The 20087-nt window shown below is 45.1% G+C and overlaps 1 protein-coding gene across 1 annotated transcript; it reads left to right on the forward strand.

Moving 5' to 3' along the window:
• The first annotated feature begins 304 nt into the window (after window positions 1–304).
• kiaa0319l (KIAA0319-like ortholog) lies at window positions 305–19650 on the forward strand. Its single transcript, XM_076754231.1, has 25 exons — window positions 305–461; window positions 2240–2863; window positions 4527–4709; window positions 4912–5028; window positions 7650–7918; window positions 8101–8187; window positions 8291–8528; window positions 9955–10053; window positions 10386–10483; window positions 10627–10714; window positions 12217–12309; window positions 12441–12573; window positions 12689–12794; window positions 12916–13038; window positions 13138–13261; window positions 13854–13986; window positions 14195–14343; window positions 15323–15474; window positions 15560–15698; window positions 16402–16561; window positions 16715–16857; window positions 17348–17470; window positions 17568–17658; window positions 17816–17907; window positions 18426–19650. The coding sequence occupies exons 4-25, from the start codon at window positions 4932–4934 to the stop codon at window positions 18620–18622; spliced, it is 2934 nt and encodes a 977-aa protein (XP_076610346.1). The 5' UTR covers window positions 305–461; window positions 2240–2863; window positions 4527–4709; window positions 4912–4931; the 3' UTR covers window positions 18623–19650.
• The last annotated feature ends 437 nt before the right edge of the window (window positions 19651–20087 follow it).

The following is a 20087-nucleotide window of genomic DNA, read 5'->3' on the forward strand; positions in this document are numbered from 1 at the left end:
AAGTTCAGCGGGTTAACTGCTTTTGTTGAGCTGAATCAGCTCGCTATTGACATCTGGTCGGCAGGTGGCGCATGGCGGAAGTTGTCGGATTAATTTTGGTCTTCATCTTAATTTAAGATGCAGCACAAGTAACACGAGAATGGGAGTAGGTGTTTGTGTAATATAACTTGGAGCCTAATTTGATTTACTACACATTCCTTTCCATAAGTACGTTATTACCAGCTGGCTTCTATCGGTCGCAAAATGCTGCAATAATTTTGCTCCAAACTGCTTTATTCTGAAATACTCCTCACCGGAAGCTGTATTTATTGCCTGGCAGTCTTGACAGTGGTCACACAGGCGAATCATCTGTACAAGAGAGGAATACTGACCTAATTAACTGTACTGAGGACCACGACAGCGACGACGCAGCACATCACAGCGACCTTCCGAAGTGAAACACTGTGCCATTTGCTGTAACTGTAAGTCCACGCACACTTTTCTGTCCTTAATGCTGTCGTGACATTTGCCATTAAAACAGCACGGGATAAATATGTGTTCACCTACGGTGTGTAGTGGGAGCGAGTGGCAGCAGCTGTTAGCCTCAAGGTGCCTGAAACGGGGGTGATCCCGGATTATACAGGTGAGATACCTGACGGTGCTCAACCTCAACATTCACGTTTCAGTAGTGGGACATCGGCCAGTGTCATGTTATCCAACCGGTTCTGGTTTGTAATTTTGTGGTAGTGCAGTGGAGTACGCAGGCTGTAGCCATCGGCCTATATTAAATTATTTGACAGTTAAAGACATCCTGTCTTATATACCCTGACTGTTTTCAGGCTGGTGAGATACATAATGCACGAGCCCACCATTTTGGATGAAATGTCTCAGAGATATCACCCGAGTGATTTTACTCATGCATTTCATTTGATTGACAGACCCTCATTCGTGCAGACAGCAATGCACTTATTTGCACTTTAATCAGTCAGTTAATCCATACTCTAAGAATCAATCAGTCTCATAGAGTAGAGCTTAACTAACAGTTATTTTCTTTAGAGGTGCAGCATTAGTCGATTAATCAATTAGTCGATTGAAAGAAAATGGATTGGGAACTATTTGTTAGTTGCAGCTTCTTTAATGTGAAGACTTGCTGCTTTTCTTTGACAAAGAATCTGAAGACAGCACTTTGGCCTTTGGGAAATTGTGATTTTTCACAATTTTTTTTGACATTTTGTACACTAAAGGATTAATCGACTAATGGTGAAAACAATAGGCTGATTAATCAGTGATGGAAATAATGAAAGTTATTCGTAAGAGGTTTTTTCTTTGTGTATTTTGTCTAATCAATTAATCATTTACTTAATAATATGGAAATAGTTCCTGTCCCATTCTGACCACCACAGCCTGAAGTGATGTTCCTTACGTAGACAGATGAAGAGCTTACAAAAACTCAAGCATCCAGCTTTAATATGAAAATGGTGGCCTTTCAACTCGTTGTCTTTGTGACGCTTTAACCAGCAGATGTTTGGTGTTAATGACTGGTTTCTGTATCTTCATATTGATCCACTTATCAATTTGTTGACAGTCGAGTCGTTGCAGCACTGCATGGGAAATTTGACTTGCGGCGTCACAAAAACAGACATGAGCTCAGACTCATCCCTCAGTAAACAGAATGAAAACCATCAATTAGTGACATCCAGCAGCAGTAAAGACGACAAGTGACAGCAGTAAAAGGAAACGACAGCAGGTGAAACCAAGAAATAAGAGGTTTAAAAGCAGTGTAGTGTTAAACACGATATCAAGAAAGGCATAAAAATGATTTATGCTAATCCTGCAAAGCGAACTACATGTAATGAATCAGAAAATGTGATTTCAATTAATAGGATTATTAGGCAAAAGCATCAATGTGCGTTTGATACGAGTCGTCTGCTGAGAAATCTATAATACGTTAGAGACTGTTGGTGTGTGTTTATATATTACAGTCAGAGGTTTTATTCAGTTGTGAGGTTAACTTACAAAAGCCTCATGTTGTATTCATATCTTCTTTATCCTCCTGTGATATTCCTGCACTCAGGGGTTTATGGTATTGCTGTGATACTTGTATTGAATCCATTTGAACATTATCCTCGGATTAGAATAGCTGTCGCTGTACGGATGTGTCTGTAGTTGTCAAAAGGAAATGCAAGGGTTATGATTATTATGATGATTGTCTTTCTGCCTGAGAGAGAAATAAAAACATCTTAATTTCCCTTCCATGTAGCAGCCAGAAGGAGCTGTGCGTGGGACTTGGTGTCATTACAGCGAGCGCTCCACCAACCTGTCTGCCTAGAAGCCAATACAGAGCTGACAATCGTGCTATTGACTGCTGCAACCGAGAGAGAGGAGGAGGAGGAGGAGGAGGAGGAGGAGGAAACAGCCGGAGAGGGAGAGAGAACTTGTCCTTTCTGGATATTAACGGGAGGGGGTTTCATCACAGAGATCATTGTTTTGCAGGGGCTTCTCGTGGGAAAAGTAGCTCTTGAAACTGGCTGAACTGTCATCGGCTCGGTGCACCTGAGCTCCTGCTGCACCCTCTCAAAGTCACCAGCAGCCTGTGGGCATTCGTGGCGCAGTGAAAAGTGACTTCAGCAAGGAGGGAAAAAAACGTGAGTGCACATTTTGTGTCTGGATTATTTTTTACCAGGAGCTTTTTTTTTTTTTTTTTTTTTTTTCTTTTAATGTTTTGGTGGCCTACCTGGGAGAGACAAACAAGCGCAGGAGGACAAATGACTGTTTGTGGATTTTGGACTTACTGAGCTGTTGATTGTAGCACAGGAGGAGGCTGCCGGGGCTGAAGCATCTGTGTGCAGGAATGCAGATTCCCATATGGAGGCAGAGCGTGCAGGTCCGTGTCGGCGCTTCACGTGTTCTGATCTGTGCATGATGACCACAACTTTTACAGCATTTTTGTAGCAACATTAGAGTTTTAATAGACATACTATAGTTGTAACAGGATTTTCAGCTCAGACGAAATGGTTTGCGGTCGTGAATTACAATCTGTTACTGAAGTGCTACCTTCAGCTTTTTACTGCAAAGTAGTAACTCTGCAAAGAGCAACCATATGGATATGTAGCATCGAGCTAACGATTCCAGATGTCTGCACGGCAAATGTTTGTGAAAGCTGCTTTGTTTATTTCCATGTTGCCCCATAATAGACTTGTGAGATGTTTTAGAGAAGAGGCCGGCTGACGTCTTGAACAAAGTGTCCCAGGACCTGTACTGTTCATGCCCCCCTTTTTTTTTCCCCCTCTGCTGTAAGAACTTGCATGAGAGTCGGGGGGGGGGGGAGTGCAGAACGGCTCTTCAGCTCCATGCGTTCCTCATTAAATCCAAAGTCAGCCTGACTGAACAGTAATTATCTTTGTGCTTCAAGACGACAGATTCACCTACGCGGAGGAAAATAATGTTAACCGTTCTCATGAGGGCAAAACAGTTTGCATCTCGCCCCTTTTTGTGACGAGACTGATGCTTTTATTATCATAACTAATTACTTTGAAAGGAGAAACTTCCTCGTCTCCCTTCCTGGAGGAAAGGGCATGAAGTATTAGGAAGTTAACTGAAGGATCTGGATGGTCCCTCTTTTAGGCAGAGTGACTAACAAGTGTTGCAAAGGACTCATGGAGGACCTGTGAGGGATGCAGCTGTGTGAGAAAACTGAGTGACTGCTGTGATGCCTGCACAGGAAAGAGATTAGGAGCTTAGGAGAGAGGTAGAAATACTACTTTTTACCTTCCAAACTGTGGTATTCCCAGATATGTATTCACAGTTCGTCATGAACATTCAGGCTTCAAGACTAGACGCCAGTAACGGACTGAATAGTTAAGATTGCTCATGTCGTATAATATGTTGAGCTCTGCCTTTGGCTACGACTGAGCGACGAGGCAACTGTCAGAGTTCTGCGCGTGTTTTTCTTTTCTCACTTCTTTGTTGCCTCAACCAATAATTAAAAGGAGGGAGCTCACAGGATTGTGAGTCATGTTACTGTCAACAGGATATTAGCTGGAATTGTTGCACCATTAAATGGGATGTTGCTCTCGCAGTCATAGTTCGAGGAGAAGACAGTAACCTTCTTATGTAAGGAGAGGATGCAGAGTGTTTGACCACTAAGCTAAATTATTGATTATCCCCCAGTATTCAGTGATATGGTGTTCGTCATTATCTCTCAATGCTGAGATCCAGTATGTCCCCTGCATGTTTGCGCTGTCTGCAGAGTATCTCCAGTTGAATACTATTTGAATAAAATTTTGTTATCGAGTTGATGGAGTTCATTCAAATTCTGGGGAGTGCTTCTCTGAAGAGCTGGAGCACGGTTGTCTGTCGGTAGACAAGGAAGAGAAGCAGGAAAAACTGAATAATTCACATCAGGGCTGAAATCACTATAAACACATGAATAAGAATGTTTTTCTGAACAAACTAACTTCGTTAATTTTTCATGGAATCTCTCATTTTGACATCATTGATATTAAAAGATCCACCTGTTGAATCGTCTCCTCTCTTGCTCTCTCTAGCTTTGTGTTTGAGCGGCTGAGCCTGTGCGGGCCCCCGAGGCGGCCATGTTGGATCTCTTCCTCAGAGTGCTGGTGTTGGCCCGTCTTCACCTGTCACCTCACAGCACCTTGCTGCCAACCTAACTCCTCGCTCCCTCTCTCTCTTCCCGCGTCTCTTTCTTCCAGCGCCCGGTCGGGAGAAAGGTAAACGTGACACTTCACACACCTTACCCTCGTGTCCATTTTGTTAAGCTATGCTAAGCTAACTGGCTACTGGCGTATAAGTGTATTTATAAAGGTGTACAAGTATTCCTTTTCAGTGTTTTATTATGCAGTTATACTTTGCTTTGGTGGCTCATTTCTGTTGAATCAAGGGGAAATATTAAAGCTCTGTTTCCCTCTCTAGGTCCTTGGCCCTTGTGGAAAATGTCCTATGCACACCACAATCTGCTGACCTGGAGCTTACCTCAACTCCTCCTCCTCCCGCTGATCTACCTCTGGCTGTTGGCTCCTCCTCCCACAGGTAGAATAAACCAGTTGTCATCCTGAGCTCAACTGGCAAAGCCACATTTGTTGACTGGGAACTGATAAGGAAATTCACATCTGTGCCTCTCAAACTATCAGCACTTACTTGCACAATGGGTTTACACGCCTTTGATTGCTCAGGGTGTGTCTTCATCCTTCTTACGATCTTACAGTGATACTGTGACACTGTTGGCTGTCTGTTGCTGTGTACTGTCCTTCTGATCCCAGGCGGCGGACAGACAGAAGACTGTTGACATCCCTCCTGTGTGTGCACTGTATGTGTGCCTTCTTTCTGAAGCCACCCCGCTCAGTGGGTTACAATGTGAAGCAGGACAATAGGGGCTCTGTGAGCGCACATAGTGTGTGTGTGTGTGTGTGTGTGTGTGTGTGTGTGTGTGTGTGTGTGTGTGTGTGTTGAGGGGTGGGGGACAGAGTGGACAAGGGGTGGGAGGGCTAAACCGAGGCCAAAGGGTCCTTTCTCAAACAAACTGTGGTGCTGTTGTGTGTTTGTGGACGTGGCGGGACGTGTCTTTTTCCAGACTTGAGTTAAGTCAACCTTAGCTCTCAAGTTGCCATGGCAGCAGCAGCAGTTATGGCTAAAGCACTATTTCAGATGGTTTGATGAACTGTGTGTGTTTTTTTTTTTTTTTCATTTTTCTTTTGAACTGTTGACGGCCTTGCCATGAGCAGGACGAGCGCTCAGCTGACTAATCTCACGCTGAATCTCACCTTAAAGAATATCTGAAATATTGCTGCATCCCATGTTTTTTTTATTATTAAAGCGCATATTTGATGCTATGTATGGTTAGCATTTTTTCAGCAATAGCCATTCAGTGTATTCAGGTTCTGTAATTACCTCACTGTAGTAGTTTTCATTGTTGGTGGTGGATTGTGGGGTTCACATCGCCCACCTGTGCACGAGGGATTCACAGGAAGCAGGGCAGTGTAATCCAGTGGTTCTGTTCATAAACTCATCTCTCAGATATCAGCATCACTGTTTACTGTTCACCCCCCTACAGCCGTATCAGAGCTGCATTAAGTTATTACGAATGCAAATCCAACATTTCCTACTGCTGCTACTTCACAGTAAAAGCCTTTCAACTGGTGAAACACAGGATGTGAAGCAGTCAAAGGAAAATGCGTTTATCACTGAGGTTAGCGCTGACAGCTGTCAGCCATCAGAAATATGTCTGCTATCAAGAGAGACAGCAGATCAGTTTGAAATGTAAGAAAATAAGGAGCAACCACAGTGAGCTGTGCAGGGGTTCAGGCTCCAGCGTCTCAGCGAGGTAACCGACTCCTCTGACTGTTCTCTCCTCTCCGTGTGCAGCGTGAAATCAGGACACGGTTGCTTGTGGATTGATGCAGAAAGGATGATTATCGACCGACTTATTTGTTCAAATAACACGGATTTGTTTGGCTGCACTGTGTTTGCTGTCCCCAGAGGTCTGCCGTTAAACTCACCACCAGATCAATATATAGATAGACTGTAAGTTACTGGATATGATCGATGCGTGTAAGCATGAAAGTAACGTCAGACTTTCTGGATGCATTGTAAATCAAGGCCTTATAATAAACAGTATTAGTGCTGCAGTCATTGACAGCATCCTTCCAAAACGTACTGCAGAACACTGTTCAAAGGGGGCTGCTGATAAATGACACCAGTGAGCGCTGCTGATATTTGCAGTACATGACTGCTAACTTGGATGTGATCTGCATCCAAGTCCAGACTGTTCAGAACTGCAAGACAAAAATAAAATGGGTTTCGTCTCAGCTGCATGTAATTCACAGTTGGCTCGGCCGTGGTCCTTTCTGCTGGACCATTATTCATGGCTAGTTTGGCTTTGTGTGGACGTCCATTGAAGTGGTGAAATATAAGCTCCATTTCTCTCTGTTACTTTTATAGCCTTTTATTGCACCTGTCCACTTAGTGGATTTCTCATGTGGGACAATGAATGGATTGAATTGAGGTCATTTGATACTGCAAAGGCTTGATTAAGAATAGTTTCACCACCCAGAGCGATGCTCTTGCTAACTGTACCAGCTCACTGCGTGCTGATATGAGTGCGATATGGTCCGGCTCAGAGGACGGAGCTCGGTGCGTACTCCATACTGTGCTTTGGGTTTTAATCAGTGTCTTGTTTTGTCAGAGAAAAGCCTCACTTCCTCTCTGCTGCTGACTTGGCTGACTGCTCAAACTGCGGCTGCATGTCGGCTTTTCTGAGAAACGTTCAGTCAAAGCCTAATCTGTGAAAAGTCTCACTAGTTGGGACCGGAACTCGCTGTGAGTTTCACTCTGCCTTTGACAATGCCAAGAGGGCCCAACAATGCCCTGATTCACATAAACAAGTCAAATCTTGAAAAGCCTGGGAATCGCTGCCCAGCGGCGGATCCTTGATGTCGCCTTTGGCAGATCCTTTTGATCTAACTAAACCAGACTCTTTCTAGAATTCCACTGTAGGGAAATCAGTTCAAAACCTTCAGCTGGTATCCTCTCTTTGACCCACATTTCATGACCGAAATCCACCCTTTTCTTTTAACCGTGGCTGTTACTCTCTCACAGCGACATGTAAAACATTTTGACATTTGAGTAAAGTACATCCTTCTGTCCCTCTCCAGGTGTGTCAGCGGATGTCTGTCGGGTGACCGGCGGGGTGCTCGGGATCCACTGGAGCAGCGTCATCAGTTTGGGCTGGCGACCTCTGGCGGCCGGGAGAGGTGGGGCGACATGTTGGGAGGCCTGCTGCCTGAAGCCGAGCTGCAACGCCGTTTGGAGCCTCGGCGGGCAATGTGTGCTTCTCAGCTGCACATGGGATAATGGCTGCCCCATCACCTCCCTGCCCCAGCCCCACCAGGACTCCCTCGGCCTCCTTCAGCTGCTCTCAAAGGTGCAGACAATATTTAAATAAAGCTGCTTCTTTTTAATTCGCAAGATTCATTATCATAAGTTTTGAGCTCTGTCTGTCTCACTATTATTGCAATGGATACACAGGCTCAATACTTACTGAATTGTTGATTAGTTCTCAAACATTTTTCTAAACTTGTTTGCCCTCTGTGACTTTGCTTTAAGGGTCCTGTCTTAAGAAGACGTAGGAGAGCTCGTCACGCTCAGCCTGCAGGAAGCCACACATCGCAGACAGGACACCTTACCAACACGGTAACTTCACAGAATATACCTTTATATTGATTGTTGTAGCAGATGCTGTTAATTAGTTAGCCTGACGTCAGCCAACATACTGTCTTTGTCGTTCTTTCTACAGGGAAGTCCCAAACTGGAAGCCGCTCACCCGACTCCAACGGCACCCAACGGCATCATGCTCCTTCAAGCAGCCCAAAAGAACCTGAGCCAGTTAGCCAATGGCAGCGCAGACATCGCTCCTGCTCCATCACAGCCGAACTCAACGGTGGACAACGCCGTCGATGCCGCTGCGTCTTCCAATAGCAGCGATGTCAGCACGCCCACAGCGACTGCTATCATCGCGGCTCCAACACAGGCTGGTAAGGACGCCATTATCTGCAGCAGTCACATGCTCAGGCAGTGATCACCTATTTCCAGCTTCAGTAATACGTCTTGTCCTCATTTATTAATTATGAACTAATATATAATGTAGCAGCACAGTTTTGCAGCCTTGGAGGAAGATATCACACGACTCTCAGGTCCTTTCTTTACTAAAGATGATGTGAAATATTCCATTTTTGATGTTTAAGCTTGCTTTTTTCTGTCACACACACACAAAATCTGCAGAACATCCTTTATGTTTGATAAAATGAAGATGTCCTCTGTCCACATATTTTATGGCAGGCTGCTCAGATGTTATTTTTCCAGATGAAAGCGACATGCACTGTGGGTGTGAAGCCAGATGAATCTAAGCATTAGGAATGTGCTGAGACACGCTGGGCTTCTACAAACAGGAATGACTCGTGTGATTGGTTTCTCCTTCCTGATGGGCGATTTCTCTGCTGAACTGGTGTCAGATAAAAAATGTCAACAATTCATATGCAGAACAATGACTGTTGTTACGGATGAAATCTTTCTTTTTCAACGCTTTTAAGTAACAGTTCGTTTAGTCGAGCAAACAGTGGCAGGCTGAGTTGGTATAAATGAAAACACAGAAGTTGTATGAAGGTCACCTGCATTTTATGAGGAGGTTGGACTTGCATGCAGAGCGGAACCTGTGATGCTGAAAGAGGACGTCTCACAATGGCACCTTTAGCAATTAGCTGTTTGTCTTAAAGGGAAACCAGTTTTACAGCATGATTGTTTACTGCTCATACAGTAATTGCGCTGCTCCGCCTGTGAGAGCGGCTCCATAATGACAGCTGAGGATGTGAAGGGGGAAATGATGATGATGATGATGATGATGGTGATGACATCATCTCAGTTTGGGCTTGGAGAATGGAATGGAAAGGCTGTGTTTCTAATTGGCCTGTGGAACGTTTACCAGGCAGGGAGGCTTTAGTGAATAGACACTATGGAGCTGCATGATGGGAATTGTAGGATTCGGGTTTTTCTGGAGCTCGACCCATACTAGGGGCTAAAATTCAGGATATTTTGCCCTCTGTTGCATTACTGATTTTGATTTATTTATTTATTTTTTATCTGTCATTAGTCCTCCAGCTTGATGAAACTGTGATAATAAATGACTGGAGCACACCTTTGAGGATCTCATACACTATGAAGCATCACAGTCAGTCTGGAATCCACTCCGTTATTTGTTTTAAATGTCAAACAAGGTTCACTATTACCTGGTAATCAAATGCATTTGTGTGTATTTGGTGAGAAAGTGGAGTAAAATAACATGGTCTCGGCCCCACAAGACGAAATGGTGTCATGTATTTGAATACTCCACTCTGTGACCAGTCTTGGTTGTCATGCTGAACCTTTTGGCATCATCTTTTGACCCTGTGTTGCTCTCCACGACAGTGAGGGAGCTGGTGGTGTCAGCAGGAGAGAGTGTGGAGGTCACGCTGCCCCGCAACGAGGTCGAACTCAACGCCTTTGTGGTCCCAACGCCCCCGGCAGGTAAAGCCGTTGAAATATTAACTGACGGAGTTAATAAGTGAAGTTAAGTTATTAAGTACAACCTGCTTGACGGTTGGATTCCTGAGTCACCATCTGCATACTGTACATCACACCGAACACTTGCCAGACAGTTTCAAATCCAGACTGGAAAAAGATTATACAGTTTCCAAAGAGAAGAGCACGTCATCATTTTGCTAATCCCTTGATCCGCCCCCGACAGGCTCTAACCATACTAAAACTATCCTCACAATGATCCATACGTGATAGCTTTTGATTGAGCGCATGAGCAGTTTTGTTAATTGTATTTGTTTAACGTTGCTGCTTCTTTTCAGGGACAAACTATGCATTTGACTGGCGTCTGATAACTCATCCCAAAGATTACAGTGGGGAGATGGAGGGGAAGCACAGCACGACACTTAAACTCAGCAAGGTACGGCTCACGGCTTTCATGTTCACGCTCGGCTCAAAATAGAACGTGCAGCTGGATCTGCGTTGAGTGTACAAACAGAGGGTTTCTTAAAAAGATCACTTCCTCTTTCGGTGTGCTTTGCTTTGCTCACTCTCTCCTCTCAGCTGACTGTGGGCCTGTATGAGTTCGAGGTGACGGTGGACGGGGAGGGGGCCCACGGGGAAGGTTACGTCAACGTCACGGTCAAACCAGGTGAGGTCCAACATTCAACATAAACTCTCGTTCATATCGATCTTAAAAGTTGCGTGTAGTGAAAACATCCATTTCACCAACAAAGACACTTTTATGAAATTCCTTCAGTGTCTTCTGTACAGTGTTAGTGTGGACAGACTCGGATGTAAGCTGGCACACAACCGCAAGGTGGCTGTTCTGGTTTTTGTGTGTGCGTTAAGCAAATATCCTGTTAAGTGTCTTCCACTCTGTGCTATTGAAGACACGCTTATGACTCCCCTTCCTCTTTCATCACTCAGTTTTCCTGTGTTTGGAAATATTGTCAGGTTTGAGTTTTGTACTACTTTCAACTGTCGCTCTGACAGTTCATGCAGCGACTTCTGTAGATAAAGGAAGAAATGAAAAAGGAAAGGCTGGCTCATTCACTGCAGTGTTGGATGCATATTTTCATATACGTTTACAATATACCTATAATTTTGTCAACTGTAATTTGTGCTATTTTTATTTTTTTTTCTGTACATGACATCTATTGCATGTCTGTCCATCTTGGATCCTTAAATGGTTTTTTGGGAGTTTTTCCTTATCTGAAGTGAGGCTCTAAGGGTAGAAGGGTGTCGCGTGCTCTTCAGATTACGCAGCCCCCAGAGGCAAATTTGTGATTTGTGGTATCAGGCTATATAAATAAAACTGACTTGACTTTACTAATGTGATGTGGTGAAAGCCTGAAAAATCATGTCCTCAGGCAAACATGGTTAAACATGCAAAGAGGAGAAGTCACACGCGACTCTACTGACTAAAAGGCAGATATGAAATATCAACTACAGCCTCTGAGACGATGCAGTTTGTGGTGTCACTGCTGTGTGCAGCGAGGTTTTGAGACTCATGCTGTCACATTATTTCAGGTCTGTTATAACCCCAGTTCCTAAAAATCTGGGACACTGTGTAAAACGTAAGATAAAAGGCAGAATGCAATCATCTGTTCAACTGTTTACAGACAACCGTTTTATGTGGTCTGTAAACACCTTCATTTACAGACAGACTGTTCTTTTTTTTATAATATCCTTTATCCACTCATGTGTTCACAAAGCGGTGAAGGATCAGTGAGGATTAATAAGTTATCACACTCTTTTTTTTAATGTTTTACTCAACGTCCAAACTCTTCTTTCTGTCTTTCTTTTATGGATCTCGTGGTTTGATATGAACAGTGTCTAGTAGTCAACATGCTAATTCTAATTAAGCGAAGCAACAATATTGTGTGTCTCTGCTGTGACAGCAGGTCCTCAGACGGCCATGACTAATGTTTTGAAGGTACTGTTTTTCCTTACTGCCAGTGTAAATGTTACAGTTATGCTTCACGTTGACTCAACAAACTGGGATCGCATCGCTGGAAGTCGAGGCTGCTTTCCTCCCACACACAGTTGTGACTTCTGCCGAAGCAGGCGCTGACTTTTCATTCTGCCTCAGACACAAACAGCTGAGCACAGCTCAGTAAGCGACTTAATTTCTTGTTTTCCACCTGACAGAGCCGCGAGTAAACAAGCCTCCTGTTGCTGTAGTTTCCCCAAAGTTCCTGGAGATCTCCTTGCCAACCAGCTCCACGGTCATCGACGGCAGCCGTGAGTGTCTCTCATGACGAGCAGATTTAACTCCAGCTGAAGAGAAAGGCCTTAAAATGTGTTCCCTTTTCCACTAATGCTGCTAAATGTATCTGACTGTCCATGTCCTCCTTCCTCCCGCCTCCTTACAGAGAGCACAGATGATGACAAGGTGGTGGCGTGGCACTGGGAAGAGGTTAAAGGTCCCCTGAGGGAGGAGAAGGTCTCTGCTGACACCCCAGTCCTCAAACTCACCAACTTGGTACCTGGGAACTACACATTCAGGTACAGGTGGACCTCAGTGCTGTCACATGTATTTTTAGACATCGCCCTCCAGCACTGACAAAGAGCCGTTTGCCACTCGGTTTACTTTTTTAACCTAATGAACGTTGTCTCTCAGTTTGACCGTGACTGACTCAGACGGAGCCACAAACTCAACACAGGCCACCCTCTCTGTAAACAAAGCCAAGGACTACCGGCCCGTGGCCAATGCCGGCCCTAACCAGGTCTGAAGTGTTTCCTGTCGTCATGGCTCTGTTTTTTAATCACGTAAAAGTTGAAAAATGTCAAAATGCCATTTCACTTTGCTGCTTACCAATAGCTGGTCTTTCCTTTAACTTCATCCAGGTCATCCAATTGCCGCGCAACTCCATCAGTCTGTACGGCAACCAAAGCACCGACGACCATGACTCCCTGTCCTACGAGTGGTCCCTCAGCCCCGAGAGCAAAGACAAGGTGGTGGAGATGCAGGTGAGCTGCTTGAGGACTATACATACTGTCTAATCAATGCTCATGCGTCAGTTTATTCAAGAATCACGGCTAACGGTGGCATCTTTCTCTGCTTTTCAGGGCGTACGGACACCGATCTTGCAGCTGTCGGCTATGCAGGAGGGAGACTACACCTTCCAGCTGACGGTCACAGACTCAGCCGGACAGCAGGACACCGCCCAGGTCACCGTGATCGTGCAGCCAGGTAAACCTCCCGTTTATGCCACCTGAGGACTTTGGCCTCGTGTTTTCAGTGAAAAGTTGAGAGGAATATTTGGTCAGTCAGCTGCGCCTCACAGCTGTCACTCTTTCTGTGCTTTATTTTTGGACAGTCGTTGACTCGTGTTTTTTAAGTCTGTTTGTTCAGTTGTGTACACTTCTTGTTTGACCTTACTTTCGCAACAGTTCACATACGTATATTTGGCCTCCATAATGTGTGAAGCTGATGTCCGAGCTTGGACAGCTGATAAGGCATTCTGTTCGCTTCGTGTTTGGTGAACTCTGTTTTGACCCAGTGAATGGGAGGTGTGCATGGGTGCATGTGCGCACTCACCCAGATAAGCGCCGAGTCTGAACTGTAGAAGGCAAACACACACTGGCAAGTTGCCCTCCCAGTGTTTGAACTGGGCCTGTCATGTTAACTCACATGCACCTGCAAGGTCAACCATTCGAGTAATAATATCTGAGAGAAGCAGCAGCGTGCCGTTAGCCTGCTTAGTACTCCATGTTTCATTGTACAACGGAGATGAATTTCTAGTTCCCTCATCCTGGTGTCCCTCTTACTCTCCGTCCTCCAGAAAACAACAAGCCACCAGTAGCAGATGCTGGACCGGAGAAGGAGCTGACGCTGCCAGTCGATCGAACCACGCTGGATGGCAGTAAGAGCAGCGACGACCAGAAGATAGCCACCTACCACTGGAAGCAAACCAAGTGAGTCACAGACCTGCACATCTGCACAGGCAGCTTGGTTTGGCTTCATTTCAGATACAGTTCGATTCAAACGTACAGAAGAAACAGATTTTAAAAAACAACCTTTGTTACTCCATGTTGTTCAGTGTCATCCAGGCTCATTTACAGTAAACCCTCCCTCGCTCTCTCTCGCTCTCTCTCTCTTTGTCTCCGTCTGTTCATCCACCAGGGGTCCTGATGGGGTGAAGATCGAGAACGCAGACAGCGCTGTTGCCACGGTGACAGGTCTGGAGGTCGGCACATACGAGTTCACCCTGACAGTAACTGATGAGAGGAAGCTGCAGGGTAGTGACACCGTCACGGTCATCGTGAGAGAAGGTTAGGATGTGTGTGTGTGTGTGTGTGTGTGTGTGTGTGTGTGTGTGTGTGTGTGTGTGCGTGCGTGCGTGCGTGCGTGCGTGCGTGCGTGCGTGCGTGCGTGCGTGCGTGCGTGCGTGCGTGTGTGTGCGTGCGTGTGTGTGTGTGCATGCGTGCGCGTGCTAATCCCTCTCTGTTAGCTGGCAGGTGTTGGAGTCTGACAGGTGAGGATTATGGCTGCTGTTTTGAAATATGAATTTGTAATTAAAGCATTTACACTTTTGGAGCATTAAACGTTTATTTCCGCGTGTTTTAAAGCAGACGTTGCTCTTATCTCCGTGTTTTTGAGGAAAATAAGACAATAGTCAGTTTGTATGCTGAGGGCATGTTTTTGAACTTGACACTGATTTATGCACAGTGGAAGTATGTGTTTATTTGTTTATTTAGATGTCTTTTAGCTCAAGGCTAACCTCTCAAGAGTCTTTAATAAATTCACAATAAAACATTTTGTATGCAAACGCGTTCTCGGCCCATATACACATGATTATGCATATCTGCACACACACAAACACAGTCAGGTACACAGTTAAATACACAGGATCTGCACATACACACTTCATGTACACACATACATTTGCATGTGTACAAACTAGTGCTTATAAAATAAATGAAAGTCCATCTGCCTGTTTCATTTTTTATCCTCGATGATGTGTTTTTTTTCTGTTCCTTTATCACCTTTATGTTTGTCTCACACCAGCAAAGGGTTTTGCTGAATGCTTATTGGCCTTTTAAATATTGCAGTTTGTTCTGAAGGTTCACTGGCTTTTCAAAGTTCTGCATATAAGCATATATTTACATAAATCAATAAAGCTGATGAGTTAAACATTAAATATATTGTCTTTGTACTGTTTGTCGTTGAGTGTGTGTCGAAAGGATTAGCAAGTCATCACAGTCTTTCTTTATTCATGTTTTACAAAGCAATGTAATGTTTTCCCACCAGAACTGGACCAGCCGCCAGTGGCTCACGTCATGTCGAGCCCCCCCATCGCTCTGCCCGTCAGGACCGCCATTCTAGATGGATCTCGCTCCACTGATGACAAAGGCGGAGTCAGCTACCTGTGGACGAGGGATGATAGCAGCCCCGCCGCGGGGGTGAGACGGGCTGTTCACGGCTGCTTTACTCAGACATCAGACGTCCACAGAAGTTATAAATATTTTTGTTTTTTTGCTTTGATAGGATGTACTGAACAACTCAGACCACCAGGCAGTGCTGTTTCTGGGAAACCTGGTGGAGGGGAAGTACAGCTTCACCCTGACTGTTACTGACAGTAAGGGGCAGACCAGCACCAGCAGGGGCACCGTGGAGGTCAAACCAGGTAAAGTGAACAAAACACAAACAGACTCAAAACTCCAGCTGGTATTAAAATGTGATCTGTGTTCGGACTTCATGAACTGTTTCTTTTAGTCATCTCACTTGCTCGCTCTGTACACCAACCTAAGATCTGAACACAGCGCGTCAGACTGTTTCCAGATGTGTTCATGCGGATCCGATCACATTCGATCATGGCGCGTTCACAGCCTGCGTTAACATCCAGAGAACATGTCCGGGTACAGGTCGCATTGTCTCACTCTTTGCTGTTTTGTGACGGCTGGTTTCAGGCTATTTTCAGGAAAAGCGACTTTATTAAAAGTTAAAGTTAAAGCATTTGAATCACATAATAGCTCTTGGATGTATGTGAGTTTATTTTTGCATTCAAACACGTCCGTGCATTCAAACGGTTTCCACACAGCGAGGGACTGAACCATCAGCAGCAGAAGGCTGGGCAGGTCAGCGCGCAGCATACGGTGAACAGACACAAACACAGCCAGAGACTAATCCGTCATTTGGTGCTCTGGCCTCTTTCCCAGATTTCAGTATCAGATGGATCCTGCCTGCAATCAGCCTGATTTTCTCATGTCCGTTTCTCTCTCTCCTCGTTACTTTCCCACCACCCTCCTCTCTACCCTCCCTCCCCCCGTCGATGTCTCTTCTGTGTTTTTAATCCCTTTCTTCACCTTCTCTCTGTCTCTGTTCTTCAGACATATGGGAGCATGACCTGGTGGAGCTGGTGCTGGAGGTCTCCGTATCCCAGGTCTCCCACCGTCAGCGCGACATGCTGCTGCGCCAGGTCGGCGTTTTACTGGGCGTGCTCGACAGCGACATCATTGTTCGAGAGATCAGTGCGTTTAATGAGCACAGGTGAGTCGTGGTATGCTCGAGGGAAATAACTCGACTTCTCAAGTGTAAACCTGCTCATGAAACACACAAACAGAACCAGGATAAGTAAGGAAGGTCTGATTGGTGGACATTGTTATATAAGTAAGCATTTTTCCCTCCTTCCTCCCTCCCCAGTACTCGTTTGGTCTTCCTGGTGTCAGGCGGTCCAGGGCGCCCTCCTCTGTCTGGCCGCAGCGTTGCACTTGGACTGCGCAACAAACTGCGCAAACAGAAGAATGACTTTCTCATCTACAAGGCCTGGAGGGTGGACACAGTCAGTGAGTAGCTGACAGATACAGTTTGTAAAAGACAAAGAGAAAGAGTCCTTTGTAAACTGAATTAAGGGATGCTAGGCTGGACAAGATTGGATTACACTGTAAAAATCAGTTTACACACTAACACAGGCTTTGTAGTTAAAATTATGTTAAGTTCAGAGACTTTTTTTGTCTTTTCAGAATTTATTTGTCTGCTTCGCCACATGATGGCCTCAGGCTGGTTTGGGGTCAGAGCAGCTTTTACCTCTTGACCTCTGTTACAAAAGATAATGCTCACATAATGACAGACAGGACTCAAAGGTCAAGTTTCTAAGATTTTTGAGCTGTCACTGCAAGTTATGTCTCCTCCTTTTTGTCTTCCTCCCTCTGCCTTTAAAACTTGGACACTGTTATGTAATTGACTGCACCTATTGCAGGTTTATGCTCTATAATAATTGCGTGGTATGTCGCTCTCGTTTCATCTGCCGCGCTCTCTGCCCCTCTCCTTCCTCAGTCTGCCAGCTAAACTGCTCGAGTCACGGCGAGTGCGACTCATTCACACGACGCTGTGTCTGCCACCCTTTCTGGATGGAGAACTTCATCAGAGCTCAGTTTGGAGATGCGGAGAGCAACTGTGGTGAGATAAGATCATCGTTAAATGCTTTAGTTAGTCAGTGCATCCGACATTCAAAACTTACTTTGCTTTTGTGTCTAACTAATTACTTTCCTTTCAGAGTGGAGCGTTCTGTATGTCACTATAGCTTCCTTCATGATTGTGGTTGCTATTGCAACAATTGTCTGGGGGATGGTGTGCTGCTGCAACAGGTGAGCACAAGTTCAACAAGATCAGATATTGTTATGATTATTACTAAATGTATTTGGGCACATACAGGATATAATTTGCATTAAACTCTTGGGGTTGGATTTTCTTCTTTAACTGCACCAAACTGATGATATCTGGTGTGTTTTTTTGTCCCGAAAGGCGTAAAAGTAAAGTGCGCAGAAGCAAAAGCAGATATAAAATACTGGAAGCTGATGAGCAAGACAGTCTGGAGCTCCAACCACCAAGAGCTGGTAAGTCACACACTACCATACACTACCACACATTGTAGGTCACTGTTTATGTAATGTGATGAAGGGTTGGTTGTGATGCAGTAGAGCAGCAAGCAGGAGATCAGGCACGTTTGCAGTCGATGTCCAGCAGTTTTTGGGACTTCACAACACAAAAATGCGAATCACAGGTGACACTTCATAAAAAAGTGCAACCAGGTGAGCCAGCGAGTGATCCTTTACTTTAAAGGATGGTAAGGGGTCACCCCGGGAGCTCACCTGGTGGAGCGTGCACCCCATGCACACATCAAGGACGATAAAGGCTGATGTGTTTTCAGTTTTCTAAAGAAAATAACCACTGTGACGTACATATGTACATTCTGTGTGTTCTGAATGAGTTTTGTCCATGTTCATATGTTTTCTTGTCCTCAGTGAGACTCATAAAGGATTAAATAAAATATTCCGAATGGTCCAGGTTTGACACAGCATCATGTTGACATCACACTGTTTCTGTCTCTTCTCCTCCACCATGTGCCTTCCAGCCCGCCTGAAGCCTGTGCCCGCTCCCACCTCCTCCGCCCTCATGCACTCGGACTCTGACCTGGACAGTGACGATGGGCAGGGCGGGGTCCCGTGGACGGAGCAGGAGCGCGGGCATCTCCTGCGGCCCCAGAACGGCTCCCTGAGAAACGGCCAGGGGCCGGTGAGGGGCAAAAAGCAAAGGGAGGAGCTGCTATAGCAAGGGAGGAGGGGGGAGCTCGTCGCTGCCCTCACACACACCTCCTCCAGCTGTCACGCCCCTTTGTTCCTCACTCTTCCTCTTTTGTTGTTCTTTCAACACAAAAACCTCACACCTCTCATCCATGAAGACAGACTTTGTGATACCTGGATTTAGGAAAAGAAACATGCTGGAAACATGTTGTCCCACTGTCACCGAAGAAACACCACTGTACTGACATTTCCCTGCTCCCACACTGAGCCAATATGGAGGGAAAAAGCCTACTATTTCACTGAGAACTAGGGGTGACCACTGTGTTTTGAATGGTATGAAAATAAAATGTAGACCCCTGTTATTTAAGACAGAGACATAAAGAATGTACTATTACCCCTCTTACTGATGGCACACGTTGGTTAGAGACTATGGAAGAGGAAGTAGCCGGAGTGACACTTGAATATCCGGTTTAAAAAAAAGAAAAAAAAAAAAAAGACAGCTTCAATGACACGAAAACCAGCCACTTGACACGCTCACACCTTGCCTCTTGTAGACACGCATGTGCGCACACAAAGACGTCGTATTCACACTGTTCCAGGTCAACCTGATGCTACCAAACACTGCCATGTGATAAACCAATGGTTAACTCTGCTCTGACCAATCAGAAACTCAACCAAAACAGAGCCACCAACAGCAATGGATCCTCCAAAACAAAAAAACAAAAAACAAAACAAAACAAACAAAAAAAAAAGTGCATGAAGAGTGACAGATTGTAGTTCAGGTGCAATTTGATACTGGAATAATCGCCTGCATGTTTGTATGTCGGGTGTATGTGTGGATTTTTCTGGCGTCTGAGCCAAAAGATGTTTGCTCAGAGCAGTTTGTATGTTTTTACGTCTGTTATTAACCCCTGGAAGAGTCACAGCGTCAGTTAAAGTGGTCAGAGGCAGAAGGTCTTTAAAAAAAAAAAAAAAGAAGAAGAAAAGAAAAAAAAGCCATGCTTTTATTCTGAAGGCTTCTCTGTGGGTTGCTGGAACACACACTGGAATACACAACACTAATGAGTTTGTTCTGGACCGAGACGATAATGAGGAGAAGTTCACAACACGACGAACGGGACGGACTGGGCCCTGCTCCCTCACTCGCCTCATTAATGGAACGACAGCTTGAACCGTGAAGACCGCTCAGTTTTTTGTTTTGTTTTTTCTCAAACAACCTTTAGGCTGTGATTTAGATGTTAATGCACTTTGATTTCATGTCTGTCAGCTCCAGTCTCATTTTGTCTCTGGTTGGTTGAAAAGGGAGATCGGTGATGGTTAAAGCTGGAAGGTTCAGCCATAAACGCGGGACTCGACCGCGTTCAAAATGGAACAAAATACTTGATTTCCTTGAGTTTGAAGATGGAGGAATGCAGCTGAAGTCCAGAAGCACCTCAGTTATTGTTACGTACCTGTAGGCTTGAAGGAGATGGGTGGTGTTAGCTTAATGTATG

Source organism: Chaetodon auriga, chromosome 17 (genome assembly GCF_051107435.1).
Source record: "Chaetodon auriga isolate fChaAug3 chromosome 17, fChaAug3.hap1, whole genome shotgun sequence".
Classification (NCBI taxonomy): domain Eukaryota; kingdom Metazoa; phylum Chordata; class Actinopteri; order Chaetodontiformes; family Chaetodontidae; genus Chaetodon; species Chaetodon auriga.

Excerpts from the sequence above, each read along its gene's own strand:
- kiaa0319l (XM_076754231.1), top strand. The coding sequence starts at position 4,932 with ATGTCCTATGCACACCACAATCTGCTGACCTGGAGCTTACCTCAACTC. Across the intron at positions 16,562-16,714 it reads AGTGCGTTTAATGAGCACAG|TACTCGTTTGGTCTTCCTGG; the intron begins GTGAGTCGTGGT and ends CTCCCTCCCCAG. Across the intron at positions 17,908-18,425 it reads GCTCCAACCACCAAGAGCTG|CCCGCCTGAAGCCTGTGCCC; the intron begins GTAAGTCACACA and ends TGTGCCTTCCAG.